The sequence below is a fragment of the Zasmidium cellare genome, assembly GCF_010093935.1.
Source record: "Zasmidium cellare ATCC 36951 unplaced genomic scaffold M409scaffold_82, whole genome shotgun sequence".
NCBI lineage: Eukaryota > Fungi > Ascomycota > Dothideomycetes > Mycosphaerellales > Mycosphaerellaceae > Zasmidium > Zasmidium cellare.
Genome location: NW_022987026.1, coordinates 23,540 through 40,797, shown reverse-complemented (window position 1 = coordinate 40,797; position 17,258 = coordinate 23,540). Strand labels below are relative to the sequence as shown.

The following is a 17,258-nucleotide window of genomic DNA, read 5'->3' as shown; positions in this document are numbered from 1 at the left end:
TTGGTGGCCAAGTGCCTTTTCATTCTGTGATGGTATGAAAATCAAAACTCCACACACATGCCCTGTCCTGGGTATCTCAAAATCAAACATGAGTAGCTCCTCCCTGAGCCTGCTTTTCATTCAACAAAAGAAATAAATCAAGAACCCTTGCAGCTCCCCAAACTGCATCTGGCCAGCAGACTCAAGGAAAACAACATGCAGGGCCAGTGCTGCAGAGATCACCACCAAATCCACCAATCCTGAACTCCAGATCTATCCACCACGAGGATATCTGTAGTTCTTGCCCATGAAGTCCCTGCCATTCTCAAACTTCTGATCAAAAGCCAGCTCAACAGCATGTACAGCAGCCCTTATCTCAGCCTTGTACTGCTCATATCCGGCAGTTGAGGAGTAGTTGAAGTTGATAACAATCTGACCACGACGAGAGCCATCTCCTGCAACCTGAACCTCACGAGCTGCATTAATGCGCACAGAGTTTGGCTGTGGTGCACCATCAGACTTGTTTGAATCCTCAGACACAAGCGACATGTCAGACAAGGATCTCTTAAGCCCAGAGTCCCTGTCCTTGCCCTTGCTCTTTCCCTTGAGTTCCTTTGGAGTCCGTGGAGCAGGTGTGTAGCCAGAGGTAGAGCAGCCAGAGTACTGAATCCCAAAAGCACAGTTGGTGCAGGCATTCTGAAAGCAATCCTCTCTAGCAGCATTCTGGATGGGAACCTTGTGACAAGCTCTGAATGGCCGAGCTCCAGCTATTGGAGGCTGGCACTTGCTGCAGGAACTGGCACCCTGAGCCACAATGGCATTTGATGCCTCAGCCAGAATGCAAGGAAGGTAGCAAGCACTCCCATCCAAGTTGAAGGTAGAGTGACCACGGAAGAGAGGAGTCTGAGTGATCTGAATGGGATTTGGGTTTGTGGCGTCAAAGAATGCCATCCACTTGACACTGGGCTTGTTGCGAGCCAAAGAGAAGTCCAGATTCCGGTTCCAGGCCTCCAGCATCTGCTCACACCAGGCCTGATCACACTGAACAGAGTTGAAGTTCAGACCATAGGCATTATTGACCACGGCCTGAAGCTGTCCATTGCTCATCTGCTGAGCAGCCATGACTGAGCTCAAGTCAGTATTCAACTCACAGTCACAAGCCACTGATCCATACCTTGGCTCTCAAGAGAGAGAAGTTCTGAGAGTGTCTGAAGTGTTGTGAAGGAAGTGGAATGGTGTTTGAATGGTGTGAAGAGTGTGGAATGGGTATGTGCAAGAGAGAGAGTTCAAGGAAGAAGAAGAACTCTTTTATGGGCAGAACTTAAGATCAGGTGATTGCCAGCTTAACACACTGAAGGTTCAAGAGATTGCGTGGCAATCCATGTGATGCCTGACCTGCTCATGAGCATTCTGAAGGGTCATTTGCTTTGTGATATGGTCACTGATAAGGTCACAAGGTCACATAAATGGCTCAGACACGTATGACAGCAATCAGACAGCTCAAGAAAGAACTGTCTGTATGCTGAGGGGGAGTGTTGTGCCTGGGGATCACGTGAGTGCCAAGAAGGCCACATCTTCTGAATTCACAGTCCTTGTAGATACCTGCTCCCGTAATCAATCATCTATGAAGGCCTAATAACCGCTGCACAACACTTAGCGAGGTGATCTGAGCTCTGAGGCTAGCGCTTCGCTTCGCTTTCTCGTCTGGAACAAATTGGGCAATCAAATTCAAAACACTTAGGGGTTGTCCATTTGGAACTGCAGCCGGCGTTGTACTGCAGCTAGAGAAATGTAGCAGTTTGACAAACTGTAGGCAAAATAGCAGTTTGGGCTACGGTATCCTATATTGAACAAGCTAGCTTTTGCGCTGTTGCAGTTCCAAATGGACAGCCCCTTAGAATCCGACTGCACTTGCACAAGCGGCAAGGAATGATCATGAACGAAGTGTGCCTGCATCCCTTCAAGACGACACGCCAAGTGCTACGGCGAATTCAACTTCATTAACGAAGCGCGGCATGGAAGAAGGCAGTCGTTCATCGCATGCATCATCTGCCGCAGGCGTATATATGATAGGCCATCCAACTTACCACAAGGCTCTCAACACAGCATCTCATCCACTTCCTTCACACTCATTCTCAGGCTCTGGATATTCCATCGTTTCTGCTTCTTGCTCCGATCATTTCTTCACGCTTTCGCCTTCTTCATCTCGAAACCCATCATCTATCATCATGTTCTCCAAGAACTCAGGCCTCGCGGCGGCGCTGCTGGCAGCGCCTGCCGTGCACGCCCACTACATCTTCTCACAGTTGATCGTAAACAACCAGACCGTCGGCTCCGACTACAGCTACATTCGACAGAACACCAACACTTACATGCCCTCCTACGCCGCCGACATCATCAATTCTGAAGACCTTCGATGCAACGCCGGCGCCGGTAGCGCTTTCTCCGAGACGTACGACGTCAAGGCCGGCGACACCATAGGCTTCAAGCTCTCCTTCGACGAGCTCATTGAGCATCCTGGTCCGGGTTTCGTGTACATGTCCAAGGCACCGGGGGACGTTGGCAGCTACGTCGGCGATGGCGACTGGTTCAAGGTGTGGGAGGGAGGTGCAAACGGCGCCGCAAACGTCGACACGAACTGGGTGACATGGCAGAAGGACAGAATTGAGTTCGCCATTCCTGCCGACATTCCTGATGGCGATTACCTTGTTCGCGTAAGTGTCGCACGATTGCAAAAACTCTGTTGCATGTGCTAACCCATCTCTCTCCCCAGCCTGAACACATCGCTATCCACGAGAACCATGTCGGCAAAGCCCAGTTCTACATGGAGTGCGCCCAGCTCCGCATCAGCGGCGGTGGCAGCGGAACTCCCAGCCCGCTGGTCAAGATTCCCGGCCTCTATGCCACCGACGACCCAGGCTTCACCTACAGCATCTGGACCGGCAGCGATCCCGGCTACACCATGCCCGGACCTGCCGTCTGGGGAGGCAGCGCCAACGCCAACACCACTAACACGGGTGCCGCTTCGGGGACAGCATCCACGGACTCGAGTGCTAATGCACCAAGTGGCTTTTCGTTCGGCCAGTGGAACAGCCGCGTTAAGGGCCGCAGAGCCGCTTAGACCGGTCTTGATGTCATGGCATGGGAGGGAGCAGTGCTGGTTGGGGGGGGGGGGGGGGGGGGGGTGAAGATGGCATGGAGAGGCGCAGAGCGCAAGATTTGTTTCGCGAGTAGATACTATGTTACCTGACCTTTAGTCATTCCTTCATTCATGAGCTACAACGTCGTGTATCTGGTCTGCGAGTTGAGAAAGCGGGTAATGATTGTTTCTGCCAGGTACAAGCAATTGACAAATGTAGCGACATTGACGAGCGATCACGTAATGCCACTGCCGGAGCACACATGTGGCAAGCGGCGTCTTCGAGATTCATGGCTTCACAACTAATTGCTTCTGCTTCCGCTCGGCCTTTGCCACGCCTTCTATATACATCAGTGTTAGTGTCGTGATGTCCGAAGGGTACAGATAGGAAATACCAGCAGGATTTGTCGCAGATGCCCGCAGGTATTTAGGAGATGCATATGAGAGTTTTGGACCGTACGCTGTTCGATGCAGGAGAAGATCCGGAACCCACCTTGGGGGGATGCAGACTGTGAAGCCGAGTCGTCAATAACTTTTCTTTCAATCTAAAGGAGATCAAAGCAATGCCAAGAACAACGCAGACTCCATCAAAATCTGCCAGAGACCGCAGGACTGCGGAAGGTAGGTAAAAGAGGTTCATTGTGCGATCGTCAAATAAGAGCTTGAACTGCTTACGGGGAACGGAAAGATTTTACCAACGCCCTCCATTACGCCAAAAGACGAAACAAGTTGATGCACTTCGTCCCGATACTCTTGGCAATTCATCAGGCCCAACTTCCCAGCTGGAAATTTGCTCGTGGCGTTCAGACGGAATCCTTTTCATTCCGTTCCGTTCCGCACAGCCTGACCATGCTTTGAGGCGCTTGAACCGATTGTCAGCACATCTCTTCTGGACATAAGGAAGACCTTTCCGTTGACATTACGATCAGGCATAGCTCACGGTCGTAACAATCCGCCCAGAGACCGAGGTGACCAATCTGTCCGATACTGCCGTTGAAAAGCATCTCCAGCTACCGTAGGCACAGTAATTCGCCGTCAATGAACCCTTGAATTTCAAGATGAGTACAGACGCACAAGTTCTTGCCAAGCCGACTTCGAGCCTTTGCTGCTTGAACGGCTCCATTCATGAGGGCCAGCCCAAGGGCGAGATCTTGTCGATCGAAGGTGTCGACTCCTATATTGCCAAGCCAGGGGATGGCAAAGACAGTGGAAATATAATAATTTACTCTCCCGACGTCAACGGCTTTTATAACAACGCCTTTCTCATCATGGATGTTATGGCTGAGCTTTCGGAGTGCCTGGTCCTGGGGATCGATTATTTCAAAGGAGTGAGCTATGAACGCCTTCTATACGCATGCACTCTCGCTCATCAAACTCCGCGTAGGATCCAGTCTGAAAGTCTTCGTCGAAGCCATTCGAAGACCCCAAGTTCGACCCTTGGAAATGGCAACAGGACCATGTTTGATTCTCTCTGCTACCAACGACGTTAAGCACGCAGACTGACAATCCCTCTCAAGATGCCGTTTCCATAGAGATTACTCCAAAATGGATGAAAACCGTTCATTCCAAGTATGGCCGGAAAGGTCAGGCTAAGTTCGCTTGCTTCGGTTACTGGTATGTTTGGTCGTCAGAATGCTATATCTATCGAATCGCTTCAACGTTGCTGACCTTCAACAAGCTGGGGAGCACCTTTTGTTTGCGATCAACTCTCTGAGAGAGGCATCTGTGTCGCCCGCGCTTTCGCCCATCATGCCAATCTCAATGACGCAAACTTTTCTGATCTGACAAGTATATTCATGACGTTCTAGCTGTTGCCTCCATCAAGCTGACATTCTTTCACAAGAGCCACTATTGATGTCACTCGCACAGAAAGATGCAGTGTTCAAACGCGATCAGCGCAATGAAGTTGTGAAGATTATGGAAGACTGTGACAAAACATTCCACGTCCAACTGTTCTCCAAAATCAGCCACGGCTTTGCGGTGCGTGAAGGGAATCTTGAGATATTCTAGGCTGTGGACTAACGACTGATGAAACTGCGTGGCGATCTAACTGACCCGTATCAGAAGTAAGTCAAATCTTTGGAGAAATAGGGAGCCTGCTAATAAGCGTTCGCAGATGGGTCAAGGAAAAATCTTTGCAGGCTATAGGACAACGGTTAAGCTATTACTTGGCGGAATCAATTGAAAGTTCTGTATCATGAATAATTCAATCGCTTCTCCTTTTAAGAAGATATCTCTGTGCATCTCCCAAAGAACAAGTGTAGGCCACTGACGCGCAGGCTCGTGTGCAAGTCTCCAAAATCAAGATTTCGAAGCAAGAATACTATCATGATGTTCCGACTACATATCGTAGGTCACCGTGATAGTTTGTGGGGGATGTTTGTTCTTATTCCCAAGGATCTACGACAAGCTTCCGTCCACTAAGCCGCTCCTCATACAGCATATCCAGGCCATGTTGCGTTTGTGAAATACCGCCCTTGAGAAGCTGCTCAGGGTTCGGCACGAGTACACCTGTCGACAGACCTTTCGGGATGTACTCTTCGAAAAGCCATTTCTTGAGATCTGCATGGTCCGGCTGACTCAACGCTGCTCCATACGGAGCGTATACTCGCTCGACGTTGTCCGGTATCAAGGGCTTCTCCTCGTCCATCAATGGCGTCAAGGTGTGGTACTTTCCTCCTCCTCTTGACTTCAGGTATCGAACTATCAACATCGTGACGGCTGGCAGACCGATAGTGTCGAGAATCGTATCGTACGGCCCGTGTGACTGCAGCTCGGCCAAGACAGCGTCTGGACTAGCTGTGTGGTCGATGATTTGCGCAGGCTCTAGAGCTGTAACGAATGCGCGGTTGGCTGGCGAGGACGTGGTGATGACTTGGTAGCCTGCCCGCGCTGCATATTGGATTGCGAGCCCACCGGCGGAGCTCGATCCACCATATACAAGTATCTTCTCTGGCCGTGGCTGGAGAAATGTGGTCGGTCGAGGTCCATATAGATGGACAATGTGGACGTGATGGTCACTGCATTGAGTATCAATGATGCCGCCCCTGCCAACGAGGCTGTCTCGTCGAGCTTCACGGTGGCATCAGGGGTGCTCACGGCAAGTTGCTGGAAAGCCCCGTAGCGGTGATCTTCCAGCTGTTTGTACGTTCGCAGACATGCAACTCGGTCTCCTGTTGTGAAGCCTTTTACATCAGATCCAACGCGTTCAACCGTACCAGCGAACGACCTTCCAAGAATGTTGGGGTATGGGTATGGAAACAGCTGATGTTTTTGAAGCTTTGCGTCGATCGGATTGAGGGCAATTCGATTGACTCGAATCAGAAGCTCATGCGCCTCCGGAGTGGGTGTAGGCTTAGGCCCAATCTCGAGCTGATCACCCGGAGCCTTGATCCAGGCCGCTTGATGGGTCATTCTCAAAGTCACTGCGGTTCGTTTGCTGAAAGTGGTACTAACAACGCGCAATACAACCTGCATGTGTCTTTGATATCATTGTCGACTGCCTGCCTCCCTACCGTTCCAGAATTCAGGGTCGCTCGATGAGAAATCGATCCGCGGAAACTCAGCCCAGCCCTTTCCGAGGGCTGAACTAAGCATGAGACTATGACGAGGCGACAGGATATCGTGATCCTGTACCTCGTTTTCCCAATAATGCATCGACTCTCAGGGCTCTAAGGGGATTGCAGGCGACACGCCCGAGGTCTGTCGTGGCATGTCGGTGCTGGGGAAAGGTCTCGGACTGGTAGCTTTGGTGTCTATGCTTTTGAAGCGTTCAGCGACTACTCGCTCTGCTGGCCCCTGTAATCAGGTCGCTCCTCCGAGTACTGGTGGTACAAAATTAGGCGTTGGCTTCATGATACGATTGACATAACCTTGTCTTCACGCAAAGTCTTGCTCGCTGCTTGCCTACCCCTGCCAATTCCCTAGAATCCCACCACCAGCATGGCTTCTAATTGTTTCTACAGATTTTCGATTACTCACACGACTCTCCTCCTCATGGGATGGGAAGCTTCCTGCCTATGTGCTTTTCGACTCAACACTTGCGAGAACCACGTCAACATCGTCTAGTAATACGCGCGTCGCATCGCTAGGGTACTTCAGCATTGCACAAATGTCAGTTGATACAGTAGATGGCCGAGAGACTACAGGTTGACATTGAAGCGCTGAAATTGCAACGTGCGCGTTCAGGGGCTGTCGCACAGGTGGTCTTTTCTAGGCCACGGGCAGTGCAAGGGATGTTTCAAACTTCACGGGCTGCATATATGCTCCTGATTTGCTCCCGTTGCGATTTTCTGGCGATTCACTTTATTGCCAACCCCTCGTACAACATGATGTGGCTGCTCATCCTTCTCTTATCTGCCATTCATCAGTCCCGTTCTTGCGGATTTGACAATGCACACCACGATTACACCGCCCCAGATCTTGACGTTGTCTTGAGTCACAACCTCGCACTTCGCGACCAGAACAACAAACGGCCATCCACCTGGAACAAAGTTGCCATTACCAATGTCGGCGTCTTTGATGGATGGACGATGCGACCTGCTCAGACGGTCGTCATCGAGAACGGTCGAATCGGAGACGATCTAACAGGCGCGATTCAAATCGATGGGTCTGGACACACGTTCATGCCTGGGCTCATCGACTCGCATAGCCACCCGTCCAACATCACCCACTTGCAGTCTCCTACGGAGTTTGGCGCCACTACAGCCATGGTCATGTCGTGCCCTGAACCTTTGATATGCGATTCCTTGCGCAATCACAAGGGTCTGACCGACGTCTTGCTCGGCAGTACCCCGGCCGCAGCAGCAAGAAGCATTCATGGCCGGTTGTTGGGTCTCAATTCTTCAACGACCATGGCAAACGCCTCACAATCACCTAGCTGGGTTGACGATCAGATTGAGAATGGGGCGGACTTTATCAAGATGATCGCGGAAACACCAGATCTGAGTCAAGACATCTATCAGCTACTGCGGCCGCCGCCCATGCAAAAGGCAAGGCTGTCGTCTGCCATGCGGCCGACTACGGCTGTGTCCAGCAGGCCCTCGTCGCCAACGTCAGTCAGGCACACCATGTGCCAATGGACAGACCTTTGGACGAAACCAGCACCCGACAATTCCTTCAAAAGAGGATCATTTCCACACCGACCCTCATCATGATGCTCAAGACGACGCAAGCCACCCCCAAACTCAATTACACGGCATCTCGGCTGTCCACTTCCAGACTCTACCACGCTGAAGTCGAAGTCCTTGTGGGAACAGACGCCAATGACCAGGTGGGAGCGCCTGCGAAGCCCAAGTTTGGAATTTCGATACACGATGAGATGGAACTTCTTGTCGAAGCTGGGCTTCCGCCAGTCGAAGTTTTGAGAGGGGCGACCGCTCGGCCAGCCGACATTTGGGGTCTACATGATCGTGGCGTTGTGGAGTTTGGAAGAAGGGCGGACCTTGTGTTGGTGAAAGGCAACCCAATACACAATATCTCTGCGACTCGCAACATTCGAAAGGTTTGGGTTAGCGGCGAGGATCTTGACGACGCGCGAAGAGAATGGATGGCTTAGGCGAATAGTGTTCTTCGAAATGAAGACCCGCAACCAAGAAAATTGCAAGAAAGGAGACGCACTGCAGTCTAATGGGGATGAGAGGTCAATAAGCTTCAAAGATGTTGGTCGCGGAATCAAGGCGACCGTAGTTCCGACGGCTAAAACACTGAGAAACCCATCAATCATGGACAAGCACATGCTAACTCCGCGGTTACAAACCCGAGCTGAGCGTATTTCCATAAATGGCTAACGAACTGGTTCGAGGCTACCTTCAGCCTCATGTGTTGGGTTTCAAAGCAGCAAGTGTTTTGTCAAGGTCTTGACGCAAGGCTGAGCGATTCCGCCGGAGATTGGCCCTCGGAAAGTACGTTCTCGATTGCAGACAGCTCATTCATCCATTTCGTGTTTACAAAGCATGGCAATAGACTCTTACAGGCTTTGATCGAAATCTGCATTGCAGCCATATACGCCGGTCTCGCTGCAGGGGTTGGCGCAGACCGAATTCCAACTCATATTTAGAGCGATCCCCATGCAAGCTCTCAAACCTTTCAAGTCAAGAATCTTTCTACACAAAAGACCATACAAAATGTCGACTCCTAAGAACAAAGCCGCGTGGCTCCACAAGGCTGGCCAAGATCTCCAAGTCAACACTGCACCGCTTCCGGAAGCTGGCCAAGGCGAGATTATTGTGAAGAATGTCGCGATTTCCATCAATCCTCTCGATGTCTACATGGCAGGAGAGGGCCACTTTGTCCAGAGGTGGCCGGTGGTCTTGGGCTGTGACGTTGCGGGCGAGGTGTATCAAGTCGGCCCTGGGGTGCAACGGTTCAAGAAAGGGGATCGCGTGGTTGGGTCAGTCAACAGTAGCGATTTTGGTGGCCCAAAGCTAACAACGCCTTACAGACACACAGTGCTCCTGACCCACGGCCGCGAGCAAGATGGGGCCTATGCTCTGTACACAGCCGTCCTGGAGAACAAGGCAGCGCTGATCCCAGAAAATGTGCCATTCAAGGACGCCGTTGTTATTCCCACCGCATTAGAGTCTGCTGTCTGTGCGCTGAACATCAAAGAAGCCACCACGATCATGCCGGGAGTCCAGAAAGGCGCTCTTGGCCTCCCATCTGCATCGCTGGAGGCAAAACCCCGTTCGATTGGGAAGACGCTAGTCGTGTACGGTGGCAACACGGCCATCGGCTTCATGACGACTCAGCTTGCCCGGGCTGCCGGCGTCGATGTCATTGCCATTGGGAGCAAGGAAAGTGCCCAGTTGAGCAAGCAGGCCGGTGCGAGCGAGACAATCGATTACAAGGACGCCGACTTCACCGACAAAGTCGTTCAAGCGGTCAAGGCTAAGGGGAACACCTTTGTCGGCATCTTCGACGCACCGTCCAACGAAGAGACGTACGCCAATGATCTCAAAATTCTGGAGAAGCTCAATGGCGGACACCTCGTCTGCTCGCATCCGCCACCAAGCGAAGTGCCCGGAAATGTGACAACAGGCATGATCTTCGCGGTCGATCCCGCCGCGGATCCGGTCTGGAAAGACTTTGTTACGCCTGCCTTGGAGAAAGGTGTTATCCAGTGTCTCCCTAAGCCAAACGTCGTTGGCACAGGTCTGGAGGCAATCTCCAAGGCACATGGACAGTACAAGGCTGGCGTGAAGGCGGAGAAACTCGTTGTTGAGCTTTAGCTAAACTAGATGGTTATACATACGCACATAAATCGTACACACTGACATGTTTGCTTTAGTCTTACACTTAATCACAGAGAAAGTGTCTTATCACTACTAGTAAATTCCTTTGTCGGTGTCTGGCCACAGATCAGTAGTCCTGTCTCACAATGACCGCTGGATACGAAGGGGAGATTACTAATAAGAAACCTCCTGTCAAACCTTATGCACGTGGGATCCGGAATTGTCCCATCTCTCTCCGTCCTCCCTGCTTCTTTCCGTCCTCTCTCAAGCCAGCATTCTCAGAATGTCATCGGAACGCCCACGCAGTACGCGTGCTCGATATGTGGCGGAGGCTTGGTGCGTAACCTCAATGGCAGGTCCGGCTCTCCTTACCGTGGCACTGACAAGCAGCAGTGATGAATGCCGACGCCGTAAAATCCGATGCAACGGACAACAGCCTTGCAGTCATTGCGACGCGGACCAGGCGCTGGCATGCGTCTACACGCAGAAACGGAGAGCTCGCCGTCGCGCCGCTGCTGGCCAGACTGAACAAGTCAATCGACTGACAGAACAAGTCGGGGAACTTCAGCGCCAGATCCATTCCCACCTCACGAACACAACGGCCGCCACGAGTCCAGTCCCGCCAAGTCAATTCCGAGATCCGCAAGCAGCGACGGATGGAAATCTTGGAAACGATGAGCCTGAAGCGAGCCATCATCATACCACCCAATACACTCTTGAACTCACCAATCCTGAATACGCCGTAGGCATGGCACGCCGTGACCTGCAGTCCAATGGCAATACTGCACCCAGCCAACCATTCTCACTCCAACAACACACTCGGCTTTTCGCTTTCAACCACTGGCTTGCGAGCATGGTACTCAATGACCCTCTCCAGAATCTTGCTCTTCCCGAAATCATGCGTCTGGTGCATGTGTTCAACAGCGGTCCTGGAGTCATTTCTGGTCCCCATCACAGAACTGGACCGAGCCCGAGACGCCGTTCCGCTCACGGACAGAAGAAAACCGCCTGATCGCCAGCCACCAGAATCTCAACGGCAGTGTCGAAGTGCCTGGTACGTCTGGCGCAACTGGATCACATCAAAATGATGGTATGTCCTTCGAGCCTTCCATGGACCCTAACATTGCCGCGGAGGCGGACTTTATGGCGGATTCCATGGATATCTGGCCTCAGCTCAGCTGGGATCCGGCCCTCATGGCTCTCAACACTAATTGGGCTTACGCCTGAGGCCGGTCTTCGAGTCAACATACATGGTTTAGTGTATTAACTTGATGAAGAAAGATGTATCGAGTGTGTTTTGCAATGGAAGATCGTCGCTGGAGCACGGCGCTGTTATCTCCGGCGGCCGAGGAGGTGATGTCGATTTAGCTTCGGGAGCGTCCGCTTTTGCGTCGTCAATATTTGATTGACGCTCATCAACTTCGCTCCCCTGCACCAGCTGCTCAACATCTGCCTCCCCCAGCGCATAGATGGAAGATGCCATGGCGCTTCTGGGCCAAAGCCGACCCGCCGCCCGATGACAAGCAGCAAACACGCCAAAATGAGACCCACTCGCCGCCATCAACCCCGATCACCACCAGCAGCAGTCCGTCCAGATTCACGCCCTCCCAGACCGTCGCCTTCTCCCTCGTCACCACCGGCACCGCGCTCGGCCTGATCCGCATCTACAAGACCCGCCTCCGCCGAATCCCCACCATCGCGCACCTCAAACCGACCCATTTCCGCACCCGGTCGCTGTACGGCTACGTCACGCGCGTCGGCGACGGCGACAACTTCCACTTCTTCCACACGCCGGGCGGGAGATGGACGGGCTGGGGCTGGATGAGAGGGATTAGTAAGGGGAAGGAGCTCAAGGGCAAGACGCTGCATGTCCGGCTGGCGGGGGTGGATGCGCCTGAGATGGCCCATTTCGGGAGACCCGAGCAGCCGTTCGGCAGGGAGGCGCTGGAGTGGTTGCGGGGCGCGGTGCTGCACAGGTATGTGCGGGTGCGGCCGTGGCGACGGGATCAGTACGAGCGGGTGGTGTGTACGGTGTACAGGAGGAAGTGGCTGGTGTGGAAGACGGATGTGGGGCTGGAGATGATCAAGCGGGGGTTGGCGACGGTGTACGAGGCCAAGTTTGGGAGCGAGTTTGGCGGCAAGAAGGAGGCGTATGCGCAAGCTGAGGAAGAGGCGAAGAGGAAGAGGATTGGCATGTGGCAGAAGCCGGGGCTGCTGGGCAAGCTGATGGGCAGGAAGGAGAGTTCCGAGAGTCCGCGAGAGTACAAGACGAGGATGACGGCGCAAGAGGAGGCTGCCAAGTGAAAGGATTGCGAGTGAGCAGTGGCACACCTTGATGATACCCCCATATCCCGCAGACCGACAGGATGGAGATACCGCAATAATGCATGGAATGACATCAAATGTCTCCCGACTGTCTATGCCCCCATATCCGTCGCCCTCTTGCTCATCGCGCGGAAGACATGCCCCTTCCAGTAAAACAGCATTGGTACAGGTGCCATCACAGCCGCGAGGGCACCCCAGACCGTCAAGGCTTTGGGAAGTCCCATGTGCTGAATCATCGGGATAGCGGCATGGACCATCATCGCTAACTCTTTCATTAGCATACCACGGTAAGTCAGAGGGAGAACGGCGGAGTACCTCCAACAATATACCTCGAAATAGTCATGCCCACCAGCGCGCTGGCACACACCCGCTCGTAAGCATCGATAGTGTACTGATAGATGGAGATGAAGATGGTCAGGCTGGCGATGCCGAACACCCCACTGGCAACGAGGGGACACCAGAAAGAGACACCAGAGGGTGGCGTCCAGGCGAGCCAGAAGATGCTGATGGGAAGAAGAGGGCCTCCGATCTATGAGAATCAGCACTCAGCGTGGCACATCTTCACACAGAATATCCTGACTTACAATCGCATACCAAAGCCTCTCCTCAGGGGCAACCTTCCCGCCACCCTCCTTCAGCTTTTTCAAATACCTCGGGTACACCCAGAATACGATGGGCAGAGCGGCAAGAAAGCCAACATCGATGGCGAGGAAGCAGAGGCCGACGCCGGTTTGCGAGAAGTTGTAGTACCCGTCTTTGCCGAAGATGTAGGTGAAGCCGGGGAGGAGACCGAAGAGTACGCTGTAGATGATGGAGAGGTAGAGGGTGAAGAGGGTGAGCATCGGTTCTGTGATGAGGAGAGTCCACGGAGTGAGCATTGAGTTGCGGAGTTTTGTTAACAATGATGATGCTAATGGGTGTTAGTGAGGAAACCACGGAGGGTGCTTGGGCTCACTTTTCACACTCCCCGGAGAGCCCTTTTGCTGACCACTGCCTCGACGGACACATTGCGCTCGATAGGCAAGTAAAACAGGACTGCACGTCTCCGGCACGAACACTGCAATCGTCACCGCCAAAGCACCTGCCAAGATCGCCGTCAACCAGCTCGTCCAATGCCAATCGACCAACGGGCTCGTGGCAATGAAGTCGGCGACTGTGGGCGAAATGAATGGGCCGAGGAAGACAAAGGAAGACAGCACCGGGAAGATGTACGTTCGCTCTTTTGGAGACCTGGAGAAGCACCAGCATCAGCTTGAACGAGAACATGATAACGGGTTGTCCGACATACCACATGTCGGCAGACGTCCCCCCGAATGTAACCGCCGGAGGACTACCGAAAAACCCCATGAATGCTCGACAGACGATCCACGTCTGTGCATTTGGAGCGGCAGCACTGCCGAGCGAGAAGCAGGCCATCCCCACGAGCGAGAAAATGTAGACTGGATTTCTACTCTCATGCATCAATCAGCACATCTTTGAAAGAGTGGATTGAAGGGTTACCACATACCGTCCAAACGTCTCACTCAACGGCGCCGCAATGGGTGTCCCCAATCCGAACATCACCATATACAGCGTCGTCGCCAGCAGAGCCACTTGTTCGCCGGATGTTCCGTGGAGGTTGTAGGTCTGCATTGCTTGGGGCACGACTTCGGTGTCGAAGGAGGCTGCTCCACTATACACTTTTGAGTATAATGGTGATTTTGGAGTGGGTGGCATACGCACGAAGTGATGAAGTTGGTCATGCACACTATGAATGTGTACATCCATTTGCGGGTGTATGACCAATTCTGAGGATTGTGAGGATCGTTGGGTGTCCAGGACAGAGGAAGAGGTTCGGTGTGGTCTTGTCCTTGTCCTTGTCCTTCGTCTTCCTCTCTTGATTTGGCGCTCCCCTTCTCGATGTCTGAGGCTGGTTCTGGGACCTCGCAGTTTGAAGCTGGTGCTGCAGTCGAGATGTTGTGATTCTGCTCAATGCCCTGAGCGATAGCCCTGTATTGCCTGACCTGCGCAATCACCAGTCCATATTGTAGCATGCTCTTTCCAGGCATATCTTCTGCCGTGCATGGACATCTAATACGCGGCTCACATCGATATTAACGCCAAAAACTTGCCTAGTCAGGCTCTTTGGGACTTGCCGTTGGTTATATGGCAACTTCCCAAAACAGAGTCGATGCGGCTGTGGAGGCATCACGGAGCGGAAAGCGGCTGGGGAAGGATTGCGGAAGATGAATTGAGTAGGTGATCAACAACACTTTCTGTTCGTCTCTGATGGAATTCAGATGGCCTTGCTACTTCGGTTTGTCATGATTCCCAAAGGACAACCATTCGCTGGAGCCGTATCTCGTTTGTGATCTTGCCTTCAAAGTCTTGGCAATGGAATGAGGATTGACGTACTCTCGCAGAGGACTACTCAAGAAGCTTTAAAATGAAGATGAAATTCGATAGTGGTATCTCCTAAGTGCCCCAACTCCTTTGTACAAACCCCGTCTTCCCCAAGTCAATCAGCTACATGGTCCCATCCGGTGCGAAAGTATTAAACGCCGGCATGTCGTGGGTGAGGAAGTAATTCCAATCAAACTGCGAATCGTTCAAGACGTCGAGGTTCCAGTCCTCGCTGCTGCTCGCCGTCATGGGTGTTTCCTCCATACCCACTGTGTTGCTATTACCGCTCGCACCACCGAGCCCACTAAGGCCGTTGAGCCGTGGTTGAGGTAACGATGGCGTTGTCGCAGCTTTGAGGTTTTCGGGCTGGGGGTCTTCCGCGGGCTGGTCCTTCTTCAAACTCAGGCCCAGCACTTCGGAGTCTTCATCTTTGCGCTTTTTCGAGAGTCGCACAAGGAACCGAGCAGTCTTCAGAGCCTCCTTCATGGCCACAGTCCGAAATCGTTCGACCACAAACTCCAGCGTTCGCATCGCCGTCGCAAGATGAGACAGAGATTCTCGAATGTCCATGGCGAGGAAGACACAGATGGTCTGAAATGGGACATTTGCCACATGCCACCAGGGCATCCCTTTCTCAGCCATTCGTCTTGCAGCTTCGAGCCCTCTCAGACCAATGTTGATGATTTTGTTGATGATGTCGCCGGATAAGTTGGGGTTCGCAAGGCGCAATCGTCGGTACCCGCAGAGCCCCAGATTCGCTTTCGAGAGCGCAATTCCATCGTGTTGGGGCTGATATGCGTCCAACTTCTCGAGGAACTCTTCCCATTGCCCCGCCTTGTCAGAAGTCTCTGGATCAAGGCAACACGAGATGCTGTAGAGATCGACGTAATCTGCTGTGTAGTCGCCTTCTTTCGGCGTGGGTAGCTGCGCTGTAATCCCTCGCAGGGCCACCCTCGTTCGTCCATACTCAAAGCTCACCCACGAATTGAGCATCCTCGCCACCCAGAACGTACGCCGGCGAATCTCGGGATCGTTCTCAGCGTCGTTGGCGGCAGGGTGCAACACGGAACTGCTGACTTCGAGCTGCAGCCCGACCGCTTCGACAAGATGCATCATGGTACAGCTGGCGATCCAAGTAGCATGGGGATGATCTGTAGACCGTAGATAGAGACATCGTACCACCCAAGACTGCACATCTGCCAAGCACGGCGGCTGCATTGTACTCGTGCTCTCCAACGTCTTCTTCTGCGAATCTACCAGCGCTGGCAGTACTGGTGTCAGAGCGCCTTCCGAGAAGAGAATCCCCAGCGTAGCCACGCCACATAGTAAATGATCGGGCATGTCGCACGCCTCCGGCCGCGACCATCGCAACGAAATCGCTTCCATGGTGCGGTCTTTGTCCAGGAAACCATATAGAGGGTGAACGTTCGCGAAGTGCAGCCTCGCCAGTGAATACATCTGGTCCTGATTCAAGATATCTGTGATCGGTGTCGAAGCCGGAGGTATGTACGAGTTGCTCCCCAGATTCCAGCCAAAGGTGAAGAGTTTCGGCCCAGAACTCGGATCCAGTCGCATACCCAGCAGCCTCGTGAACGCAATACCGGAATTTGCCTCCATGGATCGCATTTTGGAGATGTCTTCGACCGTGGGTTGAGTGCCGTTGCCGTTGTTTTCTGACTTGATCATCTCTGGACTGTGCGAGGATCCGGTGGCGCCGTCGGCAATCGCATGCTGCTCGACCAATTTGCTTCGTTTTCGCGGATGTTTCTCATAGTAGCACTTGTACTCGAACTGGGTACACATATTACAGGGCATATTGGAGTCGCAGCGCCTTTTGCGCAAGCGACATGGCTCGCAGGCCTGTTTAGCTGGTGCAGAAGACGGTTAGATCTCTGGTTCTGCGAGTCGAGTACGCCTTCTACCCGGACTCACCGCGTTGGCGCTTTTGCGCAGGCGGACTGCCGCCACTCGCGCTGCCATTGACGCTGGAGCTGTCCATGGACGAGGTGGAGAAGGGCGGATGAAAGATTTGATTAATTGATTGACGTCGGAGTCAAAGTGGACGGATGTGAGACTCAGTCGGGTGGAGACAGCGGTGCCGCTCCCGTGCGCAAGGTTTGCCACTTAGTCACCCTTACTAAGCCGCCTCGCACTTTCGTATCTTCTTGTTTTCTCCTTCTCGAAGATAAAGCAGCATGTAT

The 17,258-nt window shown here is 52.9% G+C and overlaps 8 protein-coding genes across 8 annotated transcripts; 5 read left to right on the top strand and 3 right to left on the bottom strand.

The window, feature by feature from the left end:
- Window positions 1–2,207: 2,207 nt before the first annotated feature.
- Window positions 2,208–3,100, top strand: M409DRAFT_31007 (lytic polysaccharide monooxygenase; the record flags this gene model as incomplete). Its single annotated transcript, XM_033810157.1, has 2 exons — window positions 2,208–2,693; window positions 2,753–3,100. 2 exons carry the CDS (start codon window positions 2,208–2,210, stop codon window positions 3,098–3,100), a joined length of 834 nt encoding a protein of 277 aa, XP_033659398.1.
- A 1,076-nt stretch (window positions 3,101–4,176) lies between these two features.
- On the top strand, window positions 4,177–5,319 carry M409DRAFT_38208 (uncharacterized protein; the record flags this gene model as incomplete). Its single annotated transcript, XM_033810886.1, has 6 exons — window positions 4,177–4,446; window positions 4,548–4,577; window positions 4,617–4,732; window positions 4,797–4,906; window positions 4,962–5,102; window positions 5,204–5,319. 6 exons carry the CDS (start codon window positions 4,177–4,179, stop codon window positions 5,317–5,319), a joined length of 783 nt encoding a protein of 260 aa, XP_033659397.1.
- Window positions 5,320–5,504: 185 nt separating this feature from the next.
- On the bottom strand, window positions 5,505–6,532 carry M409DRAFT_31006 (uncharacterized protein; the record flags this gene model as incomplete). Its single annotated transcript, XM_033810156.1, has 2 exons — window positions 5,505–6,080; window positions 6,140–6,532. The coding sequence occupies 2 exons, from the start codon at window positions 6,530–6,532 to the stop codon at window positions 5,505–5,507; spliced, it is 969 nt and encodes a 322-aa protein (XP_033659396.1).
- A 914-nt stretch (window positions 6,533–7,446) lies between these two features.
- On the top strand, window positions 7,447–8,675 carry M409DRAFT_61609 (uncharacterized protein; the record flags this gene model as incomplete). Its single annotated transcript, XM_033814814.1, has 2 exons — window positions 7,447–8,171; window positions 8,204–8,675. 2 exons carry the CDS (start codon window positions 7,447–7,449, stop codon window positions 8,673–8,675), a joined length of 1,197 nt encoding a protein of 398 aa, XP_033659395.1.
- Window positions 8,676–9,243: 568 nt separating this feature from the next.
- Window positions 9,244–10,347, top strand: M409DRAFT_38206 (uncharacterized protein; the record flags this gene model as incomplete). The annotated part of the gene is made up of 2 exons (XM_033810885.1): window positions 9,244–9,509; window positions 9,561–10,347. The coding sequence occupies 2 exons, from the start codon at window positions 9,244–9,246 to the stop codon at window positions 10,345–10,347; spliced, it is 1,053 nt and encodes a 350-aa protein (XP_033659394.1).
- Window positions 10,348–11,826: 1,479 nt separating this feature from the next.
- On the top strand, window positions 11,827–12,654 carry M409DRAFT_71620 (uncharacterized protein; the record flags this gene model as incomplete). Its single annotated transcript, XM_033819253.1, has 1 exon — window positions 11,827–12,654. The coding sequence occupies one exon, from the start codon at window positions 11,827–11,829 to the stop codon at window positions 12,652–12,654; it is 828 nt and encodes a 275-aa protein (XP_033659393.1).
- A 113-nt stretch (window positions 12,655–12,767) lies between these two features.
- M409DRAFT_38200 (uncharacterized protein) lies at window positions 12,768–14,708 on the bottom strand (the record flags this gene model as incomplete). Its single annotated transcript, XM_033810883.1, has 7 exons — window positions 12,768–12,937; window positions 12,991–13,204; window positions 13,260–13,585; window positions 13,631–13,905; window positions 13,964–14,125; window positions 14,183–14,347; window positions 14,398–14,708. 7 exons carry the CDS (start codon window positions 14,706–14,708, stop codon window positions 12,768–12,770), a joined length of 1,623 nt encoding a protein of 540 aa, XP_033659392.1.
- A 472-nt stretch (window positions 14,709–15,180) lies between these two features.
- M409DRAFT_71619 (uncharacterized protein) lies at window positions 15,181–17,056 on the bottom strand (the record flags this gene model as incomplete). Its single annotated transcript, XM_033819252.1, has 2 exons — window positions 15,181–16,925; window positions 16,990–17,056. The coding sequence occupies 2 exons, from the start codon at window positions 17,054–17,056 to the stop codon at window positions 15,181–15,183; spliced, it is 1,812 nt and encodes a 603-aa protein (XP_033659391.1).
- Window positions 17,057–17,258: the final 202 nt, after the last annotated feature.